Source organism: Bison bison, unplaced genomic scaffold (assembly GCF_000754665.1).
Source record: "Bison bison bison isolate TAMUID 2011002044 unplaced genomic scaffold, Bison_UMD1.0 scf7180017864473, whole genome shotgun sequence".
NCBI classification, from domain to species: domain Eukaryota; kingdom Metazoa; phylum Chordata; class Mammalia; order Artiodactyla; family Bovidae; genus Bison; species Bison bison.
In genome coordinates this window covers 12,163,012-12,190,353 of record NW_011495034.1, presented here as the reverse complement: position 1 = coordinate 12,190,353, position 27,342 = coordinate 12,163,012, and the positions used below count along the sequence as shown (strand labels likewise).

The window sequence follows — 27,342 nt, the reverse complement described above, 5'->3', positions numbered from 1 at the left end:
TTTTCACTTATCTCCCACATGCTTTTTAAAGTTAAAAACAAAAAAATGAGGCACAAAGTGTTAATGACCTTTCCATACCTAAGGTTAAGATAAATGACATTCTAAAATGTTTGGCTGTGATAAGACTATGGTTAACCAATCATAACTTCAGAATTCCTGTGTGACATCATAAGACCTCCCTGGAACACTTTTTCTCCTCCACCTACTTCAATTGTTCCCATAACTCTGGTAACAGTCAGAAAACTTTCCAGCTAAACGTCGGATAACACTTCATGTAACCCACAGTATTCTATATTGTGATCGTCACAACAGCCAAGGTAAGAAACAGATTACATCGATTATGGCACTTTCTAGAACTGAAACTTACTGAACTTTTAAAAAAGAGTTAATCATATTTTCTAAGTTTCAGTTCAAATTTAAATAATAAAATGTCTGACTGACATAAAGCTTAATTTCTAAATAAATGTTTATCTGAGCAGTGATAGTAAGAATAAGACAACTTAGAAATCATAAAGGTAGCATTCATCTTTGATCTTGGTTATTGGTTTGTCATTTTGATTTAACTTTCACTTTTATTTTGCTGTTCAAAAATTATTATCTTGTTACAAGCTAACATTATGAAGCTTCAGTATGAAGCTTTGCTGTTAAATTTCTGCCAATTAAAATCTTTCAATTATGTTACCATGTTTGGTGCTAGTGGTGATTTGATTTCTCTATGCAAAAATAACGATTTCATTTTGCTATGTGTTACTCTGTTGAGAAGTAGGGTGGGACTGGTCTACTTACATCCAGAATTTTATGAACAGTTGTGTGACTGTACAAGAGGCACATTAGTGGCATGACTACTCCAATATTATTCTGATTCTTTACAGTGAATATTAACAAAGTAGAGTTTAAGAAATATATCACAAACTACTTTTACAAAGTCTAGTCTACTTCTATTAAAAAAAAGCTTTCAATAAATCGATTTATTTATATTAAATTCAATATTAAATCACAAACTAAGACTTTGGACATTTCAAAACACTCGTCAAAAATATGTAAAATTCTAAAGTTACAGAACATTAATTTATTTTAAAAATAATTGCCATACGCTTGTTATTTTGGTAGTACATGTATTCCTAAGAATCTCATTTGAGTGAATTTGAAATGAATGTTTATTGTGCCTATTAATGAATATATTTTTATTAAGTTACTGTCCTCCAGTGTTTCCTCTCTGGCATTTAGAAGGTGGGGAGCAGTATGAAAAAAATGCACAGGAATGGAGATGCCATCATAAATTTTATAACTTCTGCTTATATTCTTTTCCACTCTAGATTCTTAATTTAATATACAAAATGTGTTTTCATTCTTAACTTCTAGTCAGGGCATAAAGGATACTGCATTGATTTTATTTCATTAGTTTTATTTTTATATATGTCAAAATAAAATTTAATTCTAGAATTCTAAGTTCTTAAGACAAACGTTAACTCTACTGCTTTTAAGAGATAAGAACTTTGCATAATTCCATAAGCAGCTTTCCTTAAGGCATCTACAAGCATGCCTTTCGTTTTTGTCAAGTGCCTCTAAGTGTCCTCATATTCATAAAACATTTTTCCTTTGATATTACTCAAGAGTCACTCAGTGTAGGTGTGTTACTTGAGCAGATTTGTACATTTTTACTCAAATATCCATCAAATAACATTCTCACACTTCAAATGAGATGTTCATGAGTTCTTTTATAGTACCAAAATTTCACATTACATAATTGCTCCACAAAGTTGATAATTTCTAGAAAGAGCAGAAATTCTACTAAAGTTATCCTTCATGTGTCCAGATTAACAGAAATTACATAGTTAGTGACTGTGACCCAAATTTTACACATGGTGTCAAACACTATGTCCTAACTAGTTCATCTCTTTCATAAGGTGAAATTTAAATACTGTCTTTGTTTCATGCAGTTTAAAACTAAGTGCTAAAAAATAAGTCTGATGAAATAAAGTAGGAGAAATGTGAAATATGTTTAAATTGTGAAAAACTGAGTGAGTTTTAAAAACACAGGTAAGAGCTAGAGTACTTTGCTTAAGTAAGCAGAGTCGTGTCACTATGATTTCCTAAAACTCAAACATCAAAATTATTTTAACAGTATTCCAGTGGACATAAAGGAAAATAATGTTCCAGAAAAATTGCATTTGGTTACATATTATTTCTTAATCTCACTAATTAGAAGAATATTTGAATGAACAAAATAGTTCCCCCAATTTTAATATACTAGGTAAAATATTAATTATGTAATGTATTAAAGTTTTAAGTAAAAATTAGAGTATCTAAGTTAGACTGTATACTTCTTACCAATCCTAGAAACAGTTAATTAAAGCTTCCTTCTTCTTTAACAATTTTCTAAATGTACCATCCACAAATATTTCATTTGATCCTCTTAATTCCCAAATGTTTGACACTCCATCTCTATTTTACAGTTTAGGAAACAGATGCAAAAAGGTGAATTGCCCAAGGTCAGAGAGCTAGGAAATGGTGGCGCCTTGGCAAGAGCCAAGATTTTAAGACTCTACACCACACACATCTCATCCACTGATCAACGGCTTAAAAATAAATCACGACACTGGCAAAACAAAATGAACTCCAAGTCCTCAAATACTATATGGCACTCCAAAAGGCAAAGTTAGGGGATACAACTTCTATTTTAATTTAAAACCACTCCATTTCATTTAAAGTTAAATTTATGCCTGAGGCATGATGTCCTTAATCACCTTTATAATATTCTCCTGATCATTTTAAAAGCTAGGGATATAATACTTATAGATGTCCCTCAATTATTAAGCGAAACATCTTGGAAGACAAAATTCAAAATAACTGGCACAGACCTTAAAGAACAGTAACAAGAATAATCAAAGTTTCTTTTTGTTTCATTGCTAAAATACTCATGTCTTTAATCTATTTAGCTTTGATATCGAAAACGCAGGTTAATTTCTCCTCAAAACTTTCCCCAAAATTGCGTTTGGTTACATATTGATATTGTTTCTTAATCTCACTAATTAATTAGAGATAGGAGAATATTTGCATACACAGAAACCACACTTGCATATTTTATTCCAGTTTCATACTAAATTCTTAGCTTTCCTCGGTTTCATTTCTGACCTCCCCACGTCATACCATTTAAAATATTCAAGCCTATTTGTTCTGCAGTGCTTGAACAGAGGAATCTTGCTTTATTTATGCTATGAAAAATCACTTTCATCTAAAAGTAAGAATTAACACAGTACTGATCATACCAGCAAAGAAGAAAATCTAAAGGTTAGAAGTCAAGTAAGTGATGCTTATAAATTACAATCAACTAAATGAGATAGTATGTATCTTTTTGAACATTTTCAGAAATAGTCCATCAATATTCTTATCCTACATAATTCTGAAGCATGCAGCACCAAATAAACACAACAAAATGAGGCCTGGGTGTACAGCTCCATCCCAGTATACTTGTAGTCAACTGAGGACCTCTAGTGCTTTGTAAATGCATTTCACCTACAGGTTTTTCCCAAAAAGGGTGGAGAGAGGGGACCAACTTACTCATTAGTGGGGGTACATTTAACTGGCATTCATTTTCCTTAAAACTTCCTCCCCACATGCTTTTCCCCCCAAAGAAGAATCTGAAGGTTAAAGAGTATTTTAATTGCAAATAAATTAATTTTAACATAACGAACAGATACTAAAGACAAGCCTACAGATTGGCAACAGCAATCTGCTAATTTCAAAGAGAAAAATCTCTACGCTGCTGTTTAATGAAGTTCCCTAAAGGCAGGGCTTTGAACAAGGGAAACATTTCATTATGAGATCGATCTAGGGGTTGAGGATATGTTGATTTTTATGTTTACACAATTCGTTTCATAACCAGGCAGAAGCAGTTTGAAGACTCTTTCAAATAGCCACTGTGGACCAACAAAGTTCTGGGAAGTTGCTGTTACAAAATAACTTCTAATACAACTTCCAAGTTTATTAGCACTGCTGCTGCTGCTGCTAAGTCGCTTCAGTCGTGTCCGACTCTGTGCGACCCCATAGACGGCAGCCCACGAGGCTCCCCCGTCCCTGGGATTCTCCAGGCAAGAACACTGGAGTGGGTTGCCATTTCCTTCTCCAATGCAGGAAAGTGAAAAGTCAAAGGAAGTCGCTCAGTCGTGTCCAACTCTTAGTGACCTCATGGACTGCAGCCTACCAGGCTCCTCCGTCCATGGGATTTTCCAGGCAAGCGTACTGGAGTGGGGTGCCATTGCCTTTTATTAGCACTAGGGAAGTCACTCAGTCGTGTCCGACTCTTTGCGACCCCATGGACTGTAGCCCACCAGGCTCCTCCGTCCGTGGGATTTTCCAGGCGAGAGTACTGGAGTGGGTTGCCATTTCCTTCTCCAGGCGATCTTCCCCACCCAGGAATCGAACCCGGGTCTCCTGCATCGTAGGCAGATGCTTTACCATCTGAGCCAAAGCACTAGGCAATCTCAAAAGAAAAGAGATCCAACCAAAGTGAACTTGTGGATGCCAACTAATTGATGACAAATCTAAAGATGAACTGGTCTGATTTAATTCAACAACAACAACAAAGATGCATACACAATCGCTTCTGGATTATGTGCAAAAATGACTGCAGAGTAGGGGAAAAATAAAACCCTCCAATAATCCTAATACAGACAAATCCTGTAACTCAAACCTATAGAGAATTCTAATCTTCTGAATCAATTTAATGGGAAAAATTTTTCAAAAAATTATCTATCAGACGATAGTCTTAGATGTGTATTACTTGAAGTTACTCACAAAATATCCCCATGTTTATTTCACTAAACGCATAAACAAGCAGACAAAAATTAAAGGGAAGCAAAATTCTGAATGCCACAAAGAATTTAAAGAATTCATGGTTTCAGCAGAGGGAGTACTGAAAAAAACTGAAGTTCAGTAAATTCTGCAAAGCACTGAAGTGCTTAAATTACAGGTGGGAATTACTGTTCAGCATTTATAACATCAAAGTATCAATTGTAAGCAAAACCTAATGCAGACACCAAAAAGTTTTCAAAGGTCTATTAAGGTTCCTTTTGCACAAGAATGCATCTGATGTTACCTTAAGAAATAGAACTCACTACAAAGTGAGAACTGCTGCCGAAGCTGACCCAAAATGTGGCCTAACATAACACATGGTAAATGCTGAAAGATTAGAGTTGTAGTTTGTTCTCTCTTTCTTCCACCAAATACTGCTGCATTCACAGCTTAGCTCTAAGAAAAGGAAGGGAAAAAAAAAAAGACTACAGGAGTTCTAAACTCACAGGATGACTGTGTGCAGAGAGGAGGAAAAAGAATAAAACACCTGACAACCATGCCATAAATTATGATGGAGTGAAGGTCACAGACAGCTTTAAAAATAGGGCTGTGCTGTTCCCACACACAGCTTTTCAATTCTCAACTTACAACCGGAAGCCCCATCTGGTAGGGACAAATTCTGGCTTAATTACTATCATATACATTTTGGAAGTTCAGCAGAATTAGGACTCAACACATTTCAGACCGTACCACCGTCAAATAGAACTGGGCCCAAAATACTGCAAGCACAAAGCTTAACATTTCAGCACGTAAACAAGATTTGTTTTGGTTTTAGCATAAGGTTATAAAGTGACTATTTAGAATTATAACATATTTCTAAGTTTGACAAGAAACAAGACAGTATTTTTGGTGGTCTCCTTTATACCCAATTTGTCTCCAGGAACTTTTCTGACAATACTTGGCTGAAGTATTATGAGATCATCTTTTAAGTCTATCCATTATTCATCATCATCGGATAGCTCATTTCTTCAGGACAAACCTCTTTGTATTTCATAAACACCAAATACCCACTTGTACAAAGTTCAGTTCAGGTTAATTCTGTTAGTCACTAACAATAGTTTATTTAAGTTTTAATTTCTAAAGTAAATATTCTAAGCCTCACTTTCCTCATCTGTAAAGAGACTTGAGAAGAATACTGGACATTATGTTTATCAAATTCTATGACCTAAATGGTTCATCTGTTAATCAAAGCACTATCTTTGATCATTAAAAATTTTCTAAAAATATTAAAGTAAATCAAAATAAATCACCGTTCAGCTTCACTGATTTATTCAAATGGTACTCATTTTGCACTTAAGCACTAGAATACAAAGTAAGCCCGTGAATTTTTATACTCATGAACAGGAAGTCTAGAAGGGGGAACAGGCATGCAAATCAACATTACAGCACAGCCCGCTAGCCACATCTTGATACAGGCAGCACTAGAGCCCTACTAAAACCCAACGGAGGTGATAACCAATCCTGCCTTAATGAGTAATGGAAGGTTTCATTAGGAAGTGATATTTAAACTGGACCTTAAGGATTAACTGAAGTTTGCCTGGCAAAGAATCAAAGGTAGAGGCTGGGGGAGGGGAGACATTCCAGGCAGAGCCAGAAAAACATGTGCAAAAGACAATCATAAAAGGGAATGAAGTATTTATGGAAAGGTGACACGTTTCATGTGACTAAAGTGTCGCTCCCCGGTGTCAGGGGAGGGGAGTGACTTCATGATGAACTGGCTTGCTCTTCCTTTTCCATGCTGTATCTCACAATAACTTTAAAATTCAGGGCTTGTACACCATTTAAGTCCTAAAGCTTCATAAAAATTAAGTTCAGATAGGAACTACCAACGCTAATTCTTTATAGTCTTCTAGGTTGTGCTCTGTTATATAAAGAGACCAGTCAAGTTTATATAAAAAAGTAATAATCTTCTCCACAATTACCCAACAGTAGAAACCCACTACATCTATAATAAGCAAATATAAGCTGAAACAATTTAAAGAACTTTTTTCTTAAAGAACAAAAGAAAAACCCTTTATTTCTTTATTTGGATCTCCTCACTACAGGCTAGTCTATGAAGGAGACCACAGGGTCTTCAGCCAATGGAGCCAAGCTGAAGTGCTGAAACTGTACAGAATCCAACCAACCACTGTGTATCACGTGGTGTCTTTGCAACAGTAAATGAGTTCTAACCTAATCTAAAGATCAGGCCTAAAGATCCTTTCTCATTCTTTCAGTTCTTCCCTCTTCTTCAGCACTAGTCTCTCTTGCAAAATACAGCTGAAGACTGAGATGGGTCTTCATGAGATGTACAACCACTAGGGAGAAAATGAAACCAGGCAGCTGGGCTAAGGCAGTAATATCTTGATCAGCAGAGATGTATCAAGAAATGTTAACAGTTATTATCTCTGGCAGTTAATTATGACTTTTTAAAATTTCATTTCTAATTTTTCTTATTTCAAAATACACAGAAGTATCCTGACTGACAACAAATATTGCCAAACTATTACCTCTGGGCACTTAACTTACAGCTAATTTTTAATCTACTGAATATACCTAATTTTCTACAATGATGTACTGTTTTAAGTTTTATTTTGTTTATTAATCAGCACAGGTAATGATCAGGCAGCAAATAATTAATTAATTAGGCAGAACAGCTTGTGGGAGCTCTGAAAGAAAGCAAATGCAAACACTGTTCGTAAGTATAGGCCCTTTGCAAATGGCAACTATGCGTAGTAGACAGTGAGACAATGATAATTTTATTACTATGCCTTCTGAGTCTGACAATCTTTAGTACTTAGTATCATCCTGTTAAAACGCTACTTAAAGTAGTATATTTTACAAAGCTATAAAATCGTCAAAACAAATGAGAAACATTTCAATCTATAGTTCTGGTAAAACACTTCTCATTGAACTATTTTATTTTGGAGTGAAGTCAACATCTGTAGAATAATTTATTGCATGCATTTCTTTTTATAAAGTTTGCTCTGGAGCTATTTATACACTGATGCTCAGAACAACTGTGCTCACAGAGAAAATAGTCTTAATGAAATAACACATAAGAACTTTGGCCCAAGGTAGCCCAAGACAAGCTGCATCCTAACCAAACTATACTTCCAGTCATTTTGAGAGGAGGAGGCCAAGACTGAAGTTGCTGCTGCTGCTGCTGCTAAATCGCTTCAGTCATGTCCGACTCTGTGCGATCCCAGAGACGGCAGCCCACCCGTCCCTGGGATTCTCCAGGCAAGAACACTGGGGTGGGTTGCCATTGCCTTCTCCAATGCATGAAAGTGAAAAGTCAAAGTGAAGTCGCTCAGTCGTGTCCGACCCTCAGCAACCCCATGGACTGCAGCCTACCAGGCTCCTCAGTCCATGGGATTTTCCAGGCAAGAGTACTGGAGTGGGGTGCCACTGCCTTCTCCAAAGACTGAAGTTACTATACCCCAAATATAAGATATGATGGTACCATCACCAAAAAAGACAGAGCCTGAGCAATACACAAAGACTATAGAGGTATTTGATGTTGTAAATACAAATTAGGTTGACGAAGAAGGATTAACACAGAACAGTGTTTTACCTGTTCAGAGGATAGGTCACACCTATGATCCTAAACCATTTACTACTTTTACATTCCAGGCTACCAAAAAGAAGACGCACTTGGCTGGCAGCTTTTTATCTTTCTCTTGAGCATTTGAAACTCCGGGCTCCCTGCCTTCCTGGTACCATGGATAAAGTCCAGTACCTCACTCGCTCTGCTATAAGAAGAGCTTCAACCATTGAAATGCCTCAACAAGCACGTCAAAATCTCCAGAACCTATTTATCAATTTCTGTCTCATCTTAATATGTCTCTTGCTGATCTGCATCATCGTGATGCTTCTCTGAAGTTCTGCTGCAATCCCAGTGCTGCCACTTACCACCATCTGCTTAAAATCTGTCATCCCATGAAGAAGGGGAAACAATACTATATAAGAGACCACTTCCTAAATAGAAGAATTTCTTTGTGAAAAGGTCAAGATTTGGAACAGAGCAAATTGTTAGCAAACGTATTCATCTGCTGGATGTTGTAAACATAAGAAAGGCTTTATTTTCAAAAATTAACTTTAAAGTGACTATAATGTAAGTGTGCATAATGTAACTGCTAATTTTCTAAACAGACCTTAAGTTTCCATCCCAAATCTTTCCTAAGGATGAACTAGGAGTTTAGTTTTGAAACTGCACTGCTAATAAGTTCACTTCATATAGAGAGCATCAGCTTCACACTTTGGGATAAATATAATTTATATTGTACTGTAAAAGCCTCTTGGATGATTTATTGAGTATTTTTCAGGTCCTCACCAAGTATATCAACATAATCATTCAAATGAAATATCGTTTGAAATACCCCTCATATCTGTTATCTTGTTTATCATCATACAGAAGTCTCCATAGTAACTCTATCGGACCCTACACTCTAAAACAGAAATTATACTTTTTCTACAATACCCTAATATTTTAAGTTTATGAGAATCGAGTAAAAACAAGCAAGACCATACCCTTAGATAATAAAACAACTAATCTTCTCAAAGAATTACCGGATTTTAATATGTGCAGGTAAACCATAATCTGTTCTCACCAGGACTTTATGATCAATAGACAAGAACTGTTGGCTAATTTAACATCTGACAGTGTGATTAGCCATAATTACTAATACACTAGTAGAATAGAACCTCTCCCTTTAAAGCACTATAGCTAATTACTTGAGTTAGAGCACATAACTTGCCACTGGAATCATAAAATTTTAAGATTAGAATGATTCTCCAGGTTGTCTTCTATTTTAATCTCACGCTCATTGTAAGCAAGCAAAAGAATAAAAGAAAAAATATTACTTCGAGCATCAGAAAATGAAAATTTTAACTCTCTCTCCAAAATCAACAAATTCTTAAATTTTAAAGTAAAATTTTTATCCCACTACTGTTCATGATAAGGTATAGCTATTTTTCTTAATCTATCAACCAGGTTGTAAACACCTATGAGGTAGGCCACTCTACTACACTAACCAGCAACACTAATCTACAATGATTTTCTTGCTGAATACATTTCAAGTTCCTCTTCATTTAAAAATATCTTCCAACTACTCATAGAACAATAGAAGCAAAAACTGGTCATTTAAAAATTTCTTCAAACAACTCATAAAACAGAAGCAAAAGCTGGTTTGGAAAATACATTCACAAAAATTTGGTACATTGACTTAGTTTAAAATTAAGTCTAAAACAGTTTACACCTATATTACATAATTCAACAATTTTTACTACAGTTAAAGACATACTACCAATATAGTAATTATTAAAGGAATAGACATAATTTACTATAAAATTTGCCAAAATATGGTAAAAAAAAAAAATTGGAAAAGTCAATCTTGACTATGGCTTGTAACACAAATGCTACTAACAAAATAATGAAAGAAATATTACTGTTTTTTTTAAATCCCTGAGAGGTACTAGAGATAGAAAGGGGGATAATGTTGGTTCACTGATATCTGAGAACAGAGGTTTCATACTGAGAGAGGGATTTCTTAAGTCTCACTATGGATCAGATATCCCTAATATCAACCAGAAGAGCTTATAAACAAGAAGTAATTAACGCATTCACTTCACTGGTGTCAATAATTACCCAGGCAAAAAGTAACCAAGTTCTATAATTAATTAGCTGCAATGATCCTAAAAACAAGTGGAAATTTTGAAATAATAGGTTCTAGCCTTTTCATTATGTTGTTCATTACAAACATCAACTTTAAATCATAAACTGTGAGGTTATGGAGCTTTTCCAAAGTCAAACAGAAATAAGAATTGTTTTGTTGTTCATTCTGCCTTTAATAGAAATTAAAACCTTAAGGATTACAGAATACTGTAACTCAGATTATATTGTAAAATAAATACTCATTCTTAAAATGGAACTTATTTATTCTGTTTATCATAATCTGTAAAGAGTAAGATACAATGAATTATGTATTTTAAAAACTTATATACCAAATGCTCAAATTCTAACCTTACTTTACAGGGAACCAAAACGGAACTATTTTTTAAATGTTTAATGTTGCCTTTTATATTATTTGGTTCAAAATGTTTATTTAATTCAAATCACCTACATTAAAATGAACCTTCTTGAACTCAGTGAAATTGCTCATGATTGATATGACTATAAAACAATCTATCTATAAGGAGTTTTGATTTTGTAAGCTGTTTTCAGTAACTTTCCCCAAATAAGATCAAGATTTTCCTAGTAGAGACACAAGAGGGCAGACAGACATAAAACAATGAATTTCCTACTAGCTAGAAATTATTTATCCTTTGATTATTTTTGAGTCTTCTGGCATACTGAGAAAACAGTAAAATTTCAAAACAATTTGCTCTTCTAAGTAATAGCACACTTTAAAATGTCTAAAGATTATGTGCCAATACTATATAGAAAAGATGATGGCTTGGAAAAAGTCAAACACATTAATAATTTTATTCATTAAAACATGTATAACAAAAATCAATTATGCATTTTAGTTACCTAGTGAATGTCATAATGTCATACTCTATTTGTTGAGAGTGTCGAAATTTTCACATCTTTCAATATAGTTATGTAAAATTATCTTAAACAGTAAAAGAAAAAAAAACAGGGTGCAAAAAAAATAAAAATAAGAAAACTTTCTTTTCAGAAAATGTAATAGAATACACAAAATGCTCTCACATTAAAAATAAACCATTCTTATGTCATGTTAAGACAAAAACCAAGTCATTTAAGTCATTCTACTAAATATTTATATTTTTCATTTACACAGGAGAAATCTTCCAGTAAAATACGTTGAAATCATTAGGTGTCAATATCCTGGATGATCAAGCCCTTCCTTGTTTAAAACAAGCACAAAATTTTATCTTCTTCTTTTTAATGTCTGCAACACAGTACTCAGAAACATCCTACAGAATATAAGAGAAGAGCAGAGCTACTTTGTCAATAAGAGACCACTCCTTCACTTCTGTCTGGAAGATCCACTGTGAGCTTACAGGGATTCAATGGATCGTGTTGTATGTAGAAATATGCATCCTCCATTTCCTTCCCACCCCTCTCCCCATCCCCCAAAAAGAAATGCAAAAGGGGCTTAGAAAGGGACACAGTCTTTCCAGAGAAGACAAGAGTCTGCTGTTTGTTTTCCTCTTACGTCACAGTTTTTGTAGGGTTAAACAGCTTTAGGCAAAGGTGGGAAGAGAGCGGCTAATGTAGAGCAGAGGAAAGAACCAAAGACTATGGTGGACATTGTACATGGAGACCTATATCCTAAGGACACCTAAGGACACCCGATGCCTCTCTTCATTCACAAGGGGAAATGCTTCCGAGTTCTACACCACCTGTATTCTAGCTAATTTAGTAAGGAACTATGAGAAACAAGGAACACCATGCAAATAAGACTGTGAGGCTGGCTCAGTAGATGTTCAGGACTGAGTTCTAAGAAGAGAAACACTTTCATGTCGCAATACTAATCTTTTGAGGGAGTAAAAGGAGGAAGGAGGCTCTGAGCATCAAATGAGGTAAAACATTCTGACAGCTACAAAAGTTCTAGATAAATTTATGGTGATGTTAGATTGTGACTCTCAGCCAAATTCCTTTTCTTAGCTGTAAAATGTTTTGTTTTTTCTTCACAGTGACAATCAGTTGTCATTGAAAATCACATTCTCACAATTTATCAATGGAATAATTATTATTAAGGCTCTTCCCTTTATACAAAAATTAGACTAAAAAGAAGTCAATGTTTTAAAGAGACCTAAGAAACAAGAAAGATGAGAACTTTAAAAGAAAGATATTTGCAAGCTCCAAGGAGAAGGTATTGAAGATTGTTTTCTTCTATAACAGTCCAGGAGAATTAGAAGAGAAGTTGTCAAACATTTCAGTTAAAGTATCTAGGTTTTCTTTACCTGGTTTCACCTTTCTACTATGAAACTTTGAGCTTAAACTTTAAGCACTATAAAGAGACCATCCTAAAGGTTAATCTAAAAGTAGGACTCTCCAAGCACATGCAAATTTTGTCCCTTTTCACCTTCTTCCTCTACCATGCACCAAGAATATTTAAAAATAAGTTTGCTCCACAAAGCACCTCCAAGCTACCTACCCATTCTCTGCATTGCTTCAAGGTTGGGGAAAACTTTGATTACTGAAGAGGATCCTCCCAACAGAATGGAAGGAATGAAATTAGTACTTATTCTCTGAAATTCACTCAAGCTTCTCAGTTACCTCTCTATGGCACCTACTTCAGGTTGGAGCAAAACATTCAGTCCCCTCCCCCAACCATCCCAGGTTATTCCAGTTCTGTGTAAAGACACCAGCTGGAGAAACAACTATCCAATCCCTGTTTTCCTATAACCACAAGCACTCGAGAACTAAAATATGACAGCATTTGATAAATTAGGTTTCCTATCTTTCAACTGCTTGAACAGATAAATCACAATAAATCTGGTTAAACTGCTCTTTTATGATTTGTTATTCAAACATCATGATACATCTGTTTGGTTATGCAGTTTAAATATATATAATCAAGATGATAAGAACTATGTTCAAAATAAGAGTAAAGAAAGCGCAGAGCAGGTGTTAAGGGCTCTCCTGTGAATGGAGCACATTAGGTTATGTGTATGTTTTGGGGCTGTGCTCAGATTTGTGACGTTACTAGATAAGTGATTTCCTTATTCTTTCATAGAATATATTCCTTTAATCTTCATTATTTTTTATTAGTAATTTTAAGTTTTTACTCCAGGGAAATTCTGCAATTTTCGATGAAATCACTTTGTTTCAGAAAACTCTGGTAATAAGAAAAAAATGGATGACAGGATTTATGAAAAATTCTATAGACAATAGGTTTCCCAGTTAAAATGCGCTGCAGACAATTACCTTGGAACAAAAGACATTTTCACATCAAGAAATTTACACATTTACATGTGACATTAGGAAGTACACACTTTTCTTTTTATGTCATATTATCATACAGTAGTTTGCTTAAAATGATTAATAAATCTTAAAACCCAATTTTTTTTAAAAGCGCATGTTTTATAAACCTGAATACATACCAACCACCGCCAAAGCTTTATCAACGACTTTATTTCCACCTCCTCATTTTATAGATGGCAGAAGCTCTGAAGAAACATATACACAGCGAACAAATATATGAGAAGGTACTCAACACCACTAGTCATCAGGGAAAGTCAAATCAAAATCACGATGAGCTATCACCTCATACTCATTAGAATGGCTATTATCGGAAAGACAAGAAATAACAAGTGTTGGTAAGAATGCGGAGAAAAAAGAAACCTTATACATGTTGGTGGGAAAGTAAACTGGCACACCCACTATGGAAAAGAGTACGGAGGTTCCTCAAAAAAATCAGAGAGCTACCCTATCTATGACCTAGTAATTCCACGGTATTCATCTGAAGAAAAAGAAAAGACAAACTTGAAAAGATATATATGCAACCTTATGTTCAGTTTTACAAGAATGGCCAAGACATGAAAGCAACCTAAGTATCCATCAATAGATGAATGAAAAAAGAAAACGTGCTCTGTCTCTCTCTCTCCACACACACACACACACACACACACACGCTAGAACATTCACATAAAACGAAGGAAATCTTGCCATTTGTGGCAACATGAATGGATCCTGACAGCATTATGCCAAGTGAAATTAGTCACCCAGAGAAAGACAAATTATGTTTTTTAAAAAAGCAAACAAAAAAATTACACTCATATAAAGAGAACAGATGGATGGTTGCCAGTGGCACAGGCTGGAGGGTGAGTAAAATGGATGAAGGCGATCAAAAGGTACAAACCCTCAGTTATAAATAAATCACAGGGATATAACATATAGTATAGTGACTGCAGCTAATAATACTGTATTGCATATTTGAAAGTTACTAAGAGTAGATCTTATTTATTACAAGGGAAAAAATTCTGTAGCTAAGTATGGTGATGGATGTTAACTGGACTTACTGTGGTGATCGTTTTATAACACACATATATCGAATCATTATGCTACATACCTGAAACTAATATGTTATATGTCGATGATATCTCAATTTGGGGGGCAGGGGGGAGGAAAGAAAGAAAAACTCAGGCCCAGAGATATTAAGTGACAGATAAGAGAATCATCCAGATTCTGAATCTGATAAAACCAGAAACAAAATCCAAGCCTTCATTCAAGTTAATGTTCTTTCTATTATATCATGCCAGCCTCCTTTGTTTCTGTTTCAATTTTCTTTAGATTGAATATTTTTTGCTGTGTTTATCCTGATGCTGGGAAAGACTGAAGGCAAGAGAAGAAGCGGGTGGCAGAGGATGTGATGGTTAGATAGCATCACTGACTCAATGGACATGAATTTGAGCAAACTCTGGGAGATAGTGAAGAATAGGGAGCCTGGCATGCTACAGCCCCATAGTCACAAAGAGTCGGACATGACTGAGCAACTGAACAAAAGCAAAACAAATGAGAAGAAAAACAACAAGTCAAGTACAAAGTTTCAAGTTTTCCATGTTAATAAGTCTCAAATATTTTTAAAGTTTTATCAACACAATACTTCTAGAGTTTTATAACATTTATGCTTATTACTGTCCACGGAAAAGGAAAAGTAAAGCAATCTGTGCTTACAGACACACTGTCAAATGCTTACTTCAAGTGTGCTAGTACTCAGAGCATCCACTGGAGGGAGGCAAACACTAGGTTCTGAGCCTTACCTGCATTGGTGTATCCCTTTCTTGCCGAAACTCTTCAATTTGCTGCTGCTGCCAAGGAGCTAAACTGTAAGAGTCCTCTGTAGTTCTACCTTCCAAGGGGTTTGTCCGCAACTGCTCAGTGAGCCACATCTGCGTCCTCACAGAAGGCTGAATGGGAACTCCACCTACTGCTTGCTGACCAAGCATTAAATATTTCGGAGATTCAAAAGCCTCTGAGCTTGTCATAATAGGCTTGCTTTCAGGTAAGGCACTGTATGTCATGTCTAAGGCCTGTCTCCTAAGAGTGGAGGAAGAAGCTCTAAAGTCCTCTTTGCTACAGCTCTCAAATTTATATTTGCTGTCCAGAGTTGATGGTCGTTTTTTATTTATTTCCTTATCCTCTAGCTTAAGCATCTCCATACTGTCATGTAAACAGCTAGGTCCAATGGTCCTTAGTTGTGCTGTTAATGCCTTGTCTCTCCCTGTCTTTTCCAAACCTCTCCTTGATTCTTCTGTGTGCACCATGCCACCCTGGCTACAGTTCTCTGGGACGGTGAGTTTGGATAAAGATGACCATTTCCGGAGGGGCCGGCAGTCCTTCATGTCCAGTGAAGAGTCCTGCTCCCCCCTACTATGATTTCCCAATGCTTGCATGAGGCTTATACTCCATTTTGAGCCATCTGATGTCAATGATTCCCTATGTTTGGAAACTGAAGCACTGGAGTTAGACGGCATGACATGGGCAGTAGGAAGAGTAACCAATGACCGACTAGGCTTAAAAGATAATGTGCCACTTGAAGTTGAATGATCTGGAAAGAAAAAAGAATGCCAAATTAGTTGTAATTAACAGACAAAAAAAAAGAGGTAAAATGTAAAATGCCAAAACAAAAATCTGAATATGGTTTCCCAGCACAAGTTTTTCAAAAGCACTTCATCAACATGAGAGACTTACTACTTATTACTGTTACTATTATTATTGGTCATCTGAAACAAATCAAACCTACTTTCATACATTTTCTAAAAATGGATACATAAAATATATGCTCATTTGCAATCTACTTACAGATGAAAATGACTAGAAAACAGGTATATATTCATGCTATTTAACCAAAGTACTATGCCTTCAAAGAAAAATCCATCTCCCCATTGAAAGGTTTTATTCATGATAAATCATTGAAGCCTCAGACACAACTTCTAACTTTACTTAAAAAATGGTATCTCTTAGTGTCTTTCCTCAACTGTGGAAATCGAGGCCCAACCTGAACACTGTAGTACCTCTCCACACTCGAAAGCAAATCAGAAATATGGGTAAAGGTGCTCCTTCAGTAATGGGAAATAAACAGAAAGGGTTCCAGCAATATATTTGCAGATGGAGAGTAGTTTCTACATTCTCAGTCTCCCTTAATGGCATCCTCAATGATCTATTTTCCCAAGCTAGACCACCTGACGTCTACTTTGATTCCTATCTTTCTCTGAACATTTACTAAATTCCCAGGTTGTACATTTTTACTTCCAAAATGACTGCATAGCTATTGCCATAGATCAGACCTTCACATAATACTATCCCAAACATAGGAACAGCTGTAGTAGGCAATATGGAAGCCCAAAGAATAAATAAAGCCCAAAGGGCCTCTACACTCAATGGACTTACTATCAAATGCCAAACCGCCATCAAATATGCCTAACTAAAATCAAAGATTATCATTTTATCACATGATATACAGAAAGTGAAAGTGAAGTCACTCAGTCGTGTCCGACTCTTTGCGACCCCATGGACTGTAGCCTATTAGGCTCCTCCATCCATGGGATTTTCCAGGCAAGAGTGCTGGAGTGGATTGAAAGGTGATAGCAATTTGAAGTGCAGGGGTAGATGGTGAAATGTAACTTTTACAGTTTGTTCTCTATGTCTTTCCATAATGTTTGACTCAGTATATATTTAAATATTACTTATGAGTTTTGATATTGTTTTAAATAAAGTAACAGGAAAAGAAATGCTGAGGAAATCATAAGAAGATTCAGATGAGAAAGAGCCGGGCAAACTGTTTTAAAAATATAATTCCAAGAGGTCTCTGCACAGAATTTAGTCACCTGGAGATGGAAGGGGAAAAATATTACAGATGAAAGAATAAGTATCACAAAATATCACTGTAACTTACCATATTACAGGTTCCCATCAGCTTCTACAAAACCCTTTCATACTCAAGAAAATTCCCATATTATAAAGCCAACCTCCCAAAATAAATTTTAGACCTTAAATTCCCAACATACCCTGCAACGACGATACAGACATTCAGAAGCACCTGCACAGATTTCAGTTTGGAAGTGAGTCACATGAGAAAATGGGCTTTGTGTGGAGCTACCATTTCTGGCAACAGCAGACACATTAGCCTCCCAATGACAACAGTAGAGGTGGCCAAACCAAGTGCTGGCACAGAAGGGGCAGGAACTGGGCGGCATCGGTTGGTTCCTCCAATGGGGCAGGAGAGTGTCCGTTCTCAGAGGCGCCTGAGGCGTATTACCTGGAAGCTTAACCCTAAGCCTGGTTCTCCAATGCTCCTCAGAAATTTTGAGTTAACAGAACACCCTTAAATAAATTCCTCCTGTTCTCAATCATCCAGTCAGTTTCTTCTGCTGATTAAGAACACTAACTGATCCAAGTATGAAGCCAGGAAAATATTTCAATAAAATAAATGTTTTTAAAAAGAATACTTATTTTTTAAAAAAAGATGCTAAACTCACTAAACAGTAAAAGTGCATTCCCTACTATACACATAAAACTATTAATGACTGCTAATATCCTACGATGATAGGACATAAAACTGTTACAGCCTTTGGAAGAAGAGGGGTAATATGTATACATCAATATTTAAAACATGCAAACAAACACACATATCCACGGGCAGATAAATGATCTGGAGGAATATGTGGTGGTGGTTTAGTCGCTCAGTCGTGTCCGACTCTTGCAACGCCATGGACTGTAGCCCACTAGGCTCCTCCGTCCATGGGATTTCTCAGGCAAGAATACTGGAGTGGGTTAACATTTTCTTCTCCAAGGGATCTTCATGACCCAGAAATCAAAGCCAGGTCTTCTGCACTGCAGGCAGATTCTTTACTGACTGAGCTACGAGGGAAGCTGTGTATATAAGTACACACATATTCATGGGCACATAAATGATCTGGAGGAATATACTCAAAACTTAATAAACACAGGTAGAAAGAGGAGAGAAAGAAAGGATGCTTTTACATTCTACTTTACACAATGTCTTATTTTCTTTCCAAAGAGCATAAATTTACCATTTAGCCAAACTTCTGCAAAGATGTTTTATTGTGTCACCTCAGAGAGTCTGAAATATCAAAGAACGTCGCTTCTAAAGTCTGAATTATATATGAAGTGACTGTCTCACATTCCATGCCACAGCTGAAACTTCTGAGACCAGCTGAAACTTCACCAGTCCTGGATGCTACTTCTGTCTGAAAATGTGCTAACTTCCTGTCTACCTTTGCCAGCTTGATATTTTCAAACTGCATAGAAAATCAACAATTGGTGATACAAACCAATTCTACATCACACTAGTATTTACTCCTACAAATCTAAAAGCTACTGTAATATATCCTGTTCATAGAACATTACATTAAGAATAGAATTTACTCCAAAACTCACTTACATCTAAAGTTCTCAAATTTCAGCACAAAACACAGTTACCTGGTATCTGGAGCCCTACTCCAAGAGATTCTCATTCAATTAAAGAGTAGAGAAGGTCCAGGAAACATCACTTTTTAATAAGTGATTCTGCTATTCTATTCAGTACAATGTTCTATTCAGTACACCTGTGACTGATTTCAGTTCTGAAACCTTCAATTTCAAGATTAAATATCTCAAGTCCACCTATCAACAGTATTTGAGGTTCATTGTAGAAATTGATTTACTGTGACATTCAGAATTTGTTCTGTGAAAACTCAGAATTAAAGTTTATTCTATCCACATACATATGCACATACATACACATGCACACACACAACATAAATTAATGAACAAAGAATTAAACATTTGACAGGATAGATACCTGAAAAAAAACGACCATTCTCAGAGATGAATTGAAAATTAATTTATTTTGCCTAATCAAACACAATTAGAGGCAGATGCAACACATTTCCTAATGTGCTTCATTATACCACCTAATTGTAGCCACAAATCTCAAAGGCAAGTTATTATGATGGCATCCAGCAGTATCTAAGTTAGAACAGTGAAATCTGAAACCAGCAGAAGGTAGTCCTTTTAAAAGCCAGAGGGCAGGGTCCATAGTATTCACAGAGAACACAGAAAAACTAATGATTGCAGACAGATTTCAGCTTATAGGGGAAAAAGAGAAGAAGAGGACACTGCTGTAACCTGATAATGCAAGTGAATTACATTTAAGACAACAAAAGTTCTGGATTCTGAACAAAATCACTGTCATCTTATTCTTACCTGGCAATTCATGCCAGATTGATTCTATCTTCTTACATGTAGGGACAGTCTCTCTATTCTTTCTTATAGTAAAAAGGAATTAAATTTTTTAAAAAACCACACCTTCCAGATCTATAGTATAATAAGAAATCATAAATGTTTACAATTAAAAAATAATCAGGAAACTGTATAAATACATTAAAATATTCTGATTTTAAAAATAACAGCTTGTATTTTCATTCAATATAAAATATAGTATTTTACATTTTAAATAAAAATATTAAGCCTAACCCAAAGGCAATAATTAAGTTTTATAGAACACCATGACTTTTTCCCGTTCCTGCTAATGCCGTGATAATGTATCATGAGAAAAAAAAAAATTTAAGCCACATTTAACTCTCCCCATTTTTTTAAACAAATGAACATTTCTAAGCATTCCTTACATTGTTAGGTAAATATTTTTAAAATATTCTTAACTATACTCTGGTAGGAAAAGAGCTATATAAGGAAATTCAATAATATTCAACCAAACAATCTTCTAGCAATGTATAATGTACAAGGCACTGTACTAGGCAGAAAAGACTATACAAATATATTATTCACAATAAAATATGAAAATACCCCTCCTCGGGGTTTACAATTTCACCATTACACACACACAGCTGCAGGACAGAACTACAGCTTATCATAAGGAAACTACAAAGCACCACACAGTATGAAATGCACTGGAGAGAAAAGGCAGCTTATTCATACAACAAGTCTCAGAATGATAGCCAGCTTCTTTATAGCAATAATGGAATCCAGAGCACAGTGAAATAGCTCCTGAAAGTTAACAGTAAATAATTGGTACCCAAGAATTGTTTGGAGCATTAAGCTATCTTCCAAGATCAAAGGCAAAATATATAATCCAGCTAAACAAAAACAGAGCTTATCACCAAGAGAGTCACTAAAATCGTACTAACATTTAAGGTTCTTTCACTAAAAAAGAAAAATGAGTCCTGAGTTGTAAAAACAAGATTAAAAAATAAATAAATAAACGTGTGATTAAACCTAAGAACACCAATGGTTATATAACAATATCTAACTTGTGGGTTAACAAAAAGAGGGCAAAGAAAACCAAAATATCAACTATGATGAATAAAACAAGGATGGAACAGCATTCTAACATTATAGTCAAGTTAGAGATGCATATTATAATTTCTAAACAACTAAAAGAAAAGGGAGAGCTCAAAACTGTACAGCCACAAGCAAAAAAATATAAAGCTGGATTCCTCTCTTATACTTTCAACAAGTATTGCTCAAAATGAATCGCAGGCCTAAATGTAACAGCTGAAACTATATAATCCTTAGAAGAAACCATAGGCGTAAATCTTCATGACCTTTAAGTCAGGGAGTAATCTGTCAGATACAACACCAAAAGCCCAAGCAACAAAAGAAAATAAAGATAAATTGGAACTGAATAAAATTTTTAAAAATTTTGCTACAAATGATACCATCAGGAAAGTGAAAGGACAGCCCATAAAATGGGAGAAAATCTTTGCAATTATACATCTGTTAGGGACTTCAGATTATATGAGAAACACAATTAGATTATATAATAAATATACAAATTACCCAATGTAAAAATGGATGTGAAATTTGAAAAGTCATTTCTCCAAAGATCAACAGATGGTCTTATTAAAGCACACAAAAAGATGCTCAACATTTTTAGGGAAATGCAATTCAAAACCACAATGAGACACCATTTCACATCCATTAGGATGGCTATCATCCAAATGACAGATAATAAGTGTTGGCAAGGAGGTGGAGAAATTGGAACTCTCATACAAAGCTGACAGGAGTGTAAAATAGTACTGCTGTTTAAGAAACAGTTTGGCAGTTCCTAAAAAATCAAAAATAAGAGTTACCATATGATCCAACAGTTCCACTCCAAGGTATACACCAAAGAGAAATGAAAACATATCCATAGAGGTATTATTAGTAGTCAAAAAGTCAAAATAACTCAATATCCATCAACTGATAAATGGATAAATAAAAAGTGTTACAGTGGAATATTATACAGTAATGAAAAGAAGTATTGATTGATATGTGTTCCAACATGAATGAATCTAGAAAACATTACACTAAGTGAAAATCAGTAACAAAGGACAACATATTAGATGACTCTATCTGAAATGTTCAGAACAAAGAAATTTATACAGATAAGTGACCGCTTAAGAGGATGGAAGGAAAGATGGAGAGAGAGAGATTACAGATTTCTTAGGGGAGGAGGAGCTAAAAAATGTTCTAAAATTTGATTGTATAACAGTTGAACAATTCTGAGAATATATTAAGAAGCATTAAACTGTATACTTTAAATGGGTGAATTATACAGTATATGAATTATAGCTCAGTAAAGATTTTTTAAAGATATGTGTGTATAACTTGTGATACACTAGAAGGAAAATGTCATGAGAGAAAAAGTGAATCAAAAAAAGGTAAGAAAGAAAAAGCTTGAGAAAAGCAGAACAGAAAGTATACAATATGGTTAAAAATCAAAATTTAACAATCACAGTAAGTAAAAATCCACTCAAAGAACTGTTCACATAATTTTTAAATCCAGCTAAATGTTTACAAAAGATATACCTAAAATATTAAATCCTATTTTGGCACTATGGTATCTGCATAGAAACTGAGAATGATTGCATTAAAGAATCATACAGAAATAACCATCAAGAACATGAGGAGAACTGTGTATCAGGTATCAAGATCATGAAAAGCATACTTTCCTGAACTGCTTGCTTTTACTTGTTATAATGAGAAGCTTCTGTTTCCCTACTGCCAAACATATGACCTACTATTTCAGCAATTGTACTTGACAGTAATAATACACAATTATGTGCAAATCTTGGTTCTCATTTAGTTATTGTCTAATCATTATCACCAATCACCTTTTTTTCTTAACTATTTTATATTTCTCAATTGTATTTTGTGAAGTCACTTCAAATCCTACTGAGGCAGAAATTGAGTGACAAGTTCTAAAATTACTTGTTTAAAATAATTATAGAAGTCTATACTGTTCACAAGTTAGTTCTCAAGCCCTTTTTGTACCCTCTTACCAATCATTCACAACAAACTAAGAAACTTCATTTTGTAAGTTTATGTAAAATAAGATGAAAAGCTGGTTTTTAAAGTGGGGGGAGCATTTCTGATCTGCAGTCAGATTATTGGCAACTTAAAGGACAATCCAGGTACTGTTTAAAGAGGTCAACAATTCAAGGCAAAACTCATTTTAAGTTGGTCAGTTTAAAAAAAAAAAAGAAGCTCCTTTTTGTATTTACACCAAAACTGTAGGATTTTTATGTTCTTGAAAGGCTTTTAAAATTTCTTTCAACTGTACCATTTTCTAGATATCTCTTACGAGTTTCAATTTAGATTGTCCCATCAGCAGTTTACTTGCAAAGAGCTGCAAGTGTTCTTTCTCTCTAAAAATGTTTATAAATCAAACTGTAATGATCTCAAATTATGAAGACTGATTTTGAAAATTCAAATCTTCTCAGGAAAAAAAAACTGTTACTTTATGATAGAACTGACAAAAAAATTAGCATCTGGTCCTCTAACCACCTACATGTCTGGGGAGATATGAAGTCATTAACCTCTACTCTAAACCCATGGCTGTCTGACTGAGAGTCTTTCCAGGTCAGAAATACCTGGGTTCAACACAGGTCTCAAAAGTGGACTACATTCAGGTCAGTCAGCTGGGTCAGGCTCAGGAAGTCATATTCTACCATGCTAAGATGCAAAACGATAGAAAAACCTGAGTGTATGAATGGATGGATGGATGGACGGATAACAATGAAAGTAAAAATGAGGTCCAAAAAGATACAAAATATACCTCCAACAAACAATTTTAATTTCTGCAAATTTACTACAGCTGAAATGCTCTTATACGTCACATTTAAAGTTTTAAATTCAAATATTTTCTTTTCAGCAAAAATGTAGATTAACAAGAAAATTAAGTAGAGATGCAGGGCTAAGGAAAACAGTTATTTGGTTTGTAAATGAACATTGAATACTGCCTTGAAATTATTTGATTTCACAAGCAAAAAAGTATTCTGTGTGTAACTTCTGACCTAATTCCATATGCAAATGAAGAACTAAATCCATAAAGGTTAGATTACTTGACCAAGTACAGATCTCAAAACAGAATCCCAGTCTCCTGTTTCTCAGTCTAGTGTTACCTATCCTATCCTACACACTACACTACACCTCTCCGTTTTCCTCCTCTAGTGTCTCACTTTAAGAACAGATATCTAATGGTGTGGGTAAGGGTATACCTTTAGAGTTAGATTTGAAGAACCTCAGCTCCATCACTTGAACAGCTGTGCAACCCCAGATATGTTATTAACATCTTCTAAGTTTTATTTTTTACTTTCTCTCAGTAAAGAGAAGGTAATTGTATTTTACCTTCAATTCAGTTCAGTTCAGTCACTCAGTCACGTCCGACTCTTTGCAACCTCAGGGACTGCAGCACACCAGGCTTCCCTGTCCATCACCAACTCCCAGAGCTTACTCAAACTCATGTCCATTAAGTCAGTGATGCCATCCAACCATCTCATTCTCTGTCATCCCCTTCTCCTCCAGCCTTCAATCATTCCCAGCATCAGGGTCTTTCCCCATGAGTCAGTTCTTCGCATCAGGTGGCCAAAGTATTGGAGTTTCAGCTTCAGCATCAGTCCTTCCAATGAATATTCAGGACTTATCTCCTTTAGGTTGGACTGGTTGGATCTCTTTGCTGTTCAAGGGACTTCTCAAGAGTCTTCTCCAACACCATAGTTCAAAAGCATCAATTCTTCAGCGCTCAGCTTTCTTTATAGTCCAACTCTCACATCCATACATGACTACTGGAAAAACCAAAGCTTTGACTAGATGGACCTTTGTTGGCAAAGTAATGTATCTGCTTTTTAATATGCTGTCTAGGTTGGTCATAACTTTTCTTCCAAGGAGCAAACGTCTTTTAATTTCATGGCTGTAGTCACCATCTGCAGTGATTTTTGGAGCCCCCAAAAATAAAGTCACTGTTTCTATTGTTTCCCCATCTATTTGCCATGAAGTGATGGTACCAGATGCCATGATCTTCGTTTTCTGAATGTTGAGCTTTAAGCCAACTTTTCACTCTTCTCTTTCACTTTCATCAAGAGGCTCTTTAGTTCCTCTTCACTTTCTGCCATAAGGGTGGTGTCATCTGCATATCTGAGGTTATTGATGTTTCTCCTGGCAATCTTGATTCCAGCCTGTACTTTATCCAGCCCAGCATTTCTCATGATGTACTCTGCATATAAGTTAAATAAGCAGGGTGACAATATACAGCCTTGACATACTCCTTTCCCGATTTGGAACCAGTCTGTTGTTCCATGTCCAAGGTATTTTACCTTAGAAGGATTCTATAGTGAAAAAATTTTTAATCGTGTAGAATATTAAAAAGCAGAGACATTACTTTGCCAACAAAGGTCCGTACAGTCAAATCTATGGTTTTTCCAGTAGTCATGTACGGATGTGAGAGTTGGACCATAAAGAAGACTGAGCACCAAAGAATTGTTCCTTTTGAATTGTGGTGCTGGAGAAGACTCCAGAATCCCTTGGATTGCAAGGAGATTAAACCACTCAATCTTATAGGAAATTAGTCCTGAAAATTCATTGGAAGGACCGATGCTGAAGCTGAAGCTCCAATACTTTGGTCACCTGATGCAAAGAGCAAACTCACTGGAAAAGATCCTGAGGCTGGGAAAGACTGAAGGCAAAAGGAGAAGAGGACAGCAGAGAATGAGATGGTTGGATGGCATCACTGAATCAATGGACATGAATTTGAACAAACTCTGGGAGATAGTGGAGGACAGGGGAGCCTGGCATGCTACAATCCATGGTGTCACAAAGAGTCAGACATGACTTAGTGATTGAACAACCACCACATCAGAACTATAAAACCTCACATTGCAAAAATATACAGCACATATTCTCATTAAGGTTAAGGTCAACTGACTATCTAATTTACTGTAATTTTCTGGAGATCATGTTATGGGAGTACCCATCATCAAGAGCCCTGAAAGTGCCAAAGCTATGAAGTTACAGCAACATAAGGTTGTTCACCAATGAAATGAACCTTAATAAAATAGGGAAACAAGTTAGAGAACAGTCTAAATATCATTTACGTCACCTACAGAATGGATATAGAATTGTACCTAATGTAATTTTTTTATTAACTGAAACAATCACGTAAACCTCTTATAATGCCTTACACATAGTAAATGCAAAATAAATATTACTACTATTTTAATTAAAGTTTAAGAAGGAATTCTCAATTTGCTTAAAATATTACCTAAGGTACGGGGATGAGCACAGAATATCTGAAATAATACTGCCATGTGTTAGAATTTATACCTGTATAACTTTGGCATTGTGTACATGTAGGTTTACCATTTCACCTTCTTTTTACCTTGCTGCTGCCAAGTCGCTTCAGTCGTGTCCGACTCTGTGCGACCCCATGGACTGCAGCCTACCAGGCTTCTCCGTTTATGGGATTCTCCAGGCAAGAACACTGGAGTGGGTTGCCATTTCCTTCTCCATCTTTTTACCTTAGTAACAATTAAAATATTCTGTAAAAAAGAAAAAAGGGGTAAGAACGAGAAGATATTTTACATTAAGCTGAGGTGTTTTAAAGAAACCATTTAGGAAAGGTGGTCCTAAGATGGTTGAGGAATAAGACAGGGAGACCACTTTCTCCCCCACAAATTCATCAAAAGAACATTTGAACACTGAGAAAATTCCACAAAACAACTTCTGAATGCCGGCAGAGGACATCAGGCACCCAGAAAAGCAGCCCACTGTCTTCAAAAGGAGATAAGAAAAAATATAAAAGATAAAAAGAGAGACAAAAGAGGTAAGGACGGAGCTCCATCCTGGGAAGGGAGTCTTAAAAAAGAGAGAAGTTTTCAAACACCAGAAAACACTCTCACTGCCGAGCCTGTGGCGAGCCTTGGAACCACAGAGGGCAACATAACCAGGAGGAAAAATAAATAAATAATTAAAACCCACAGATTAAGTGCCCAACAGTAACTGCCCCAGCGGAGCAGCAGCGCAGACACCTGCACCCGCTGCTAGCAAGCGGGGGCTGGGCAGGGAGGCGTGGGCTGCATTGCTTAGAGTAAGGACCGGGCCTGAATGCCCTGAGGGCAATCTGAGGGAACTAACTTGGGATAGCAAACCACACTGGGGGATAGCTACCACGCAAAAAGCCCTAACCTAAGACACCGCCAGGCCCGCTCACAGAGCAAAGGACTGAGCAAAGCTAGCCGGCTGCAGACCGGCCC

At 35.8% G+C, this 27,342-nt stretch overlaps 2 protein-coding genes across 5 annotated transcripts in view; one reads left to right on the top strand and one right to left on the bottom strand.

Annotated features, from left to right (window-relative positions):
- The window catches only part of CEP85L (centrosomal protein 85kDa-like), a 150,534-nt gene that overhangs the window by 73,165 nt on the left and 50,027 nt on the right, over positions 1 to 27,342 (bottom strand). For both annotated transcript variants that reach the window (XM_010861804.1, XM_010861805.1), the window contains exon 3: positions 15,571 to 16,358. In XM_010861804.1, the coding sequence (XP_010860106.1) occupies positions 15,571 to 16,358 (788 nt within the window). The remainder of the gene's footprint in view (positions 1 to 15,570; positions 16,359 to 27,342) is intronic.
- Positions 138 to 14,105, top strand: PLN (phospholamban). Of its 3 annotated transcripts, XR_827200.1 has the most exons (4): positions 138 to 317; positions 8,470 to 8,950; positions 11,640 to 12,384; positions 13,966 to 14,099. XR_827200.1 is itself a non-coding variant. In XM_010861803.1 (2 exons), the coding sequence occupies exon 2, from the start codon at positions 8,558 to 8,560 to the stop codon at positions 8,714 to 8,716; it is 159 nt and encodes a 52-aa protein (XP_010860105.1). In that variant the 5' UTR covers positions 193 to 317; positions 8,470 to 8,557; the 3' UTR covers positions 8,717 to 10,984. The 3 variants fall into 3 exon arrangements, 1 of the variants encoding a protein (XP_010860105.1); XR_827199.1 differs by having other exon boundaries at positions 177 to 317; positions 11,640 to 14,105; XM_010861803.1 differs by lacking the exons at positions 11,640 to 12,384; positions 13,966 to 14,099 and having other exon boundaries at positions 193 to 317; positions 8,470 to 10,984.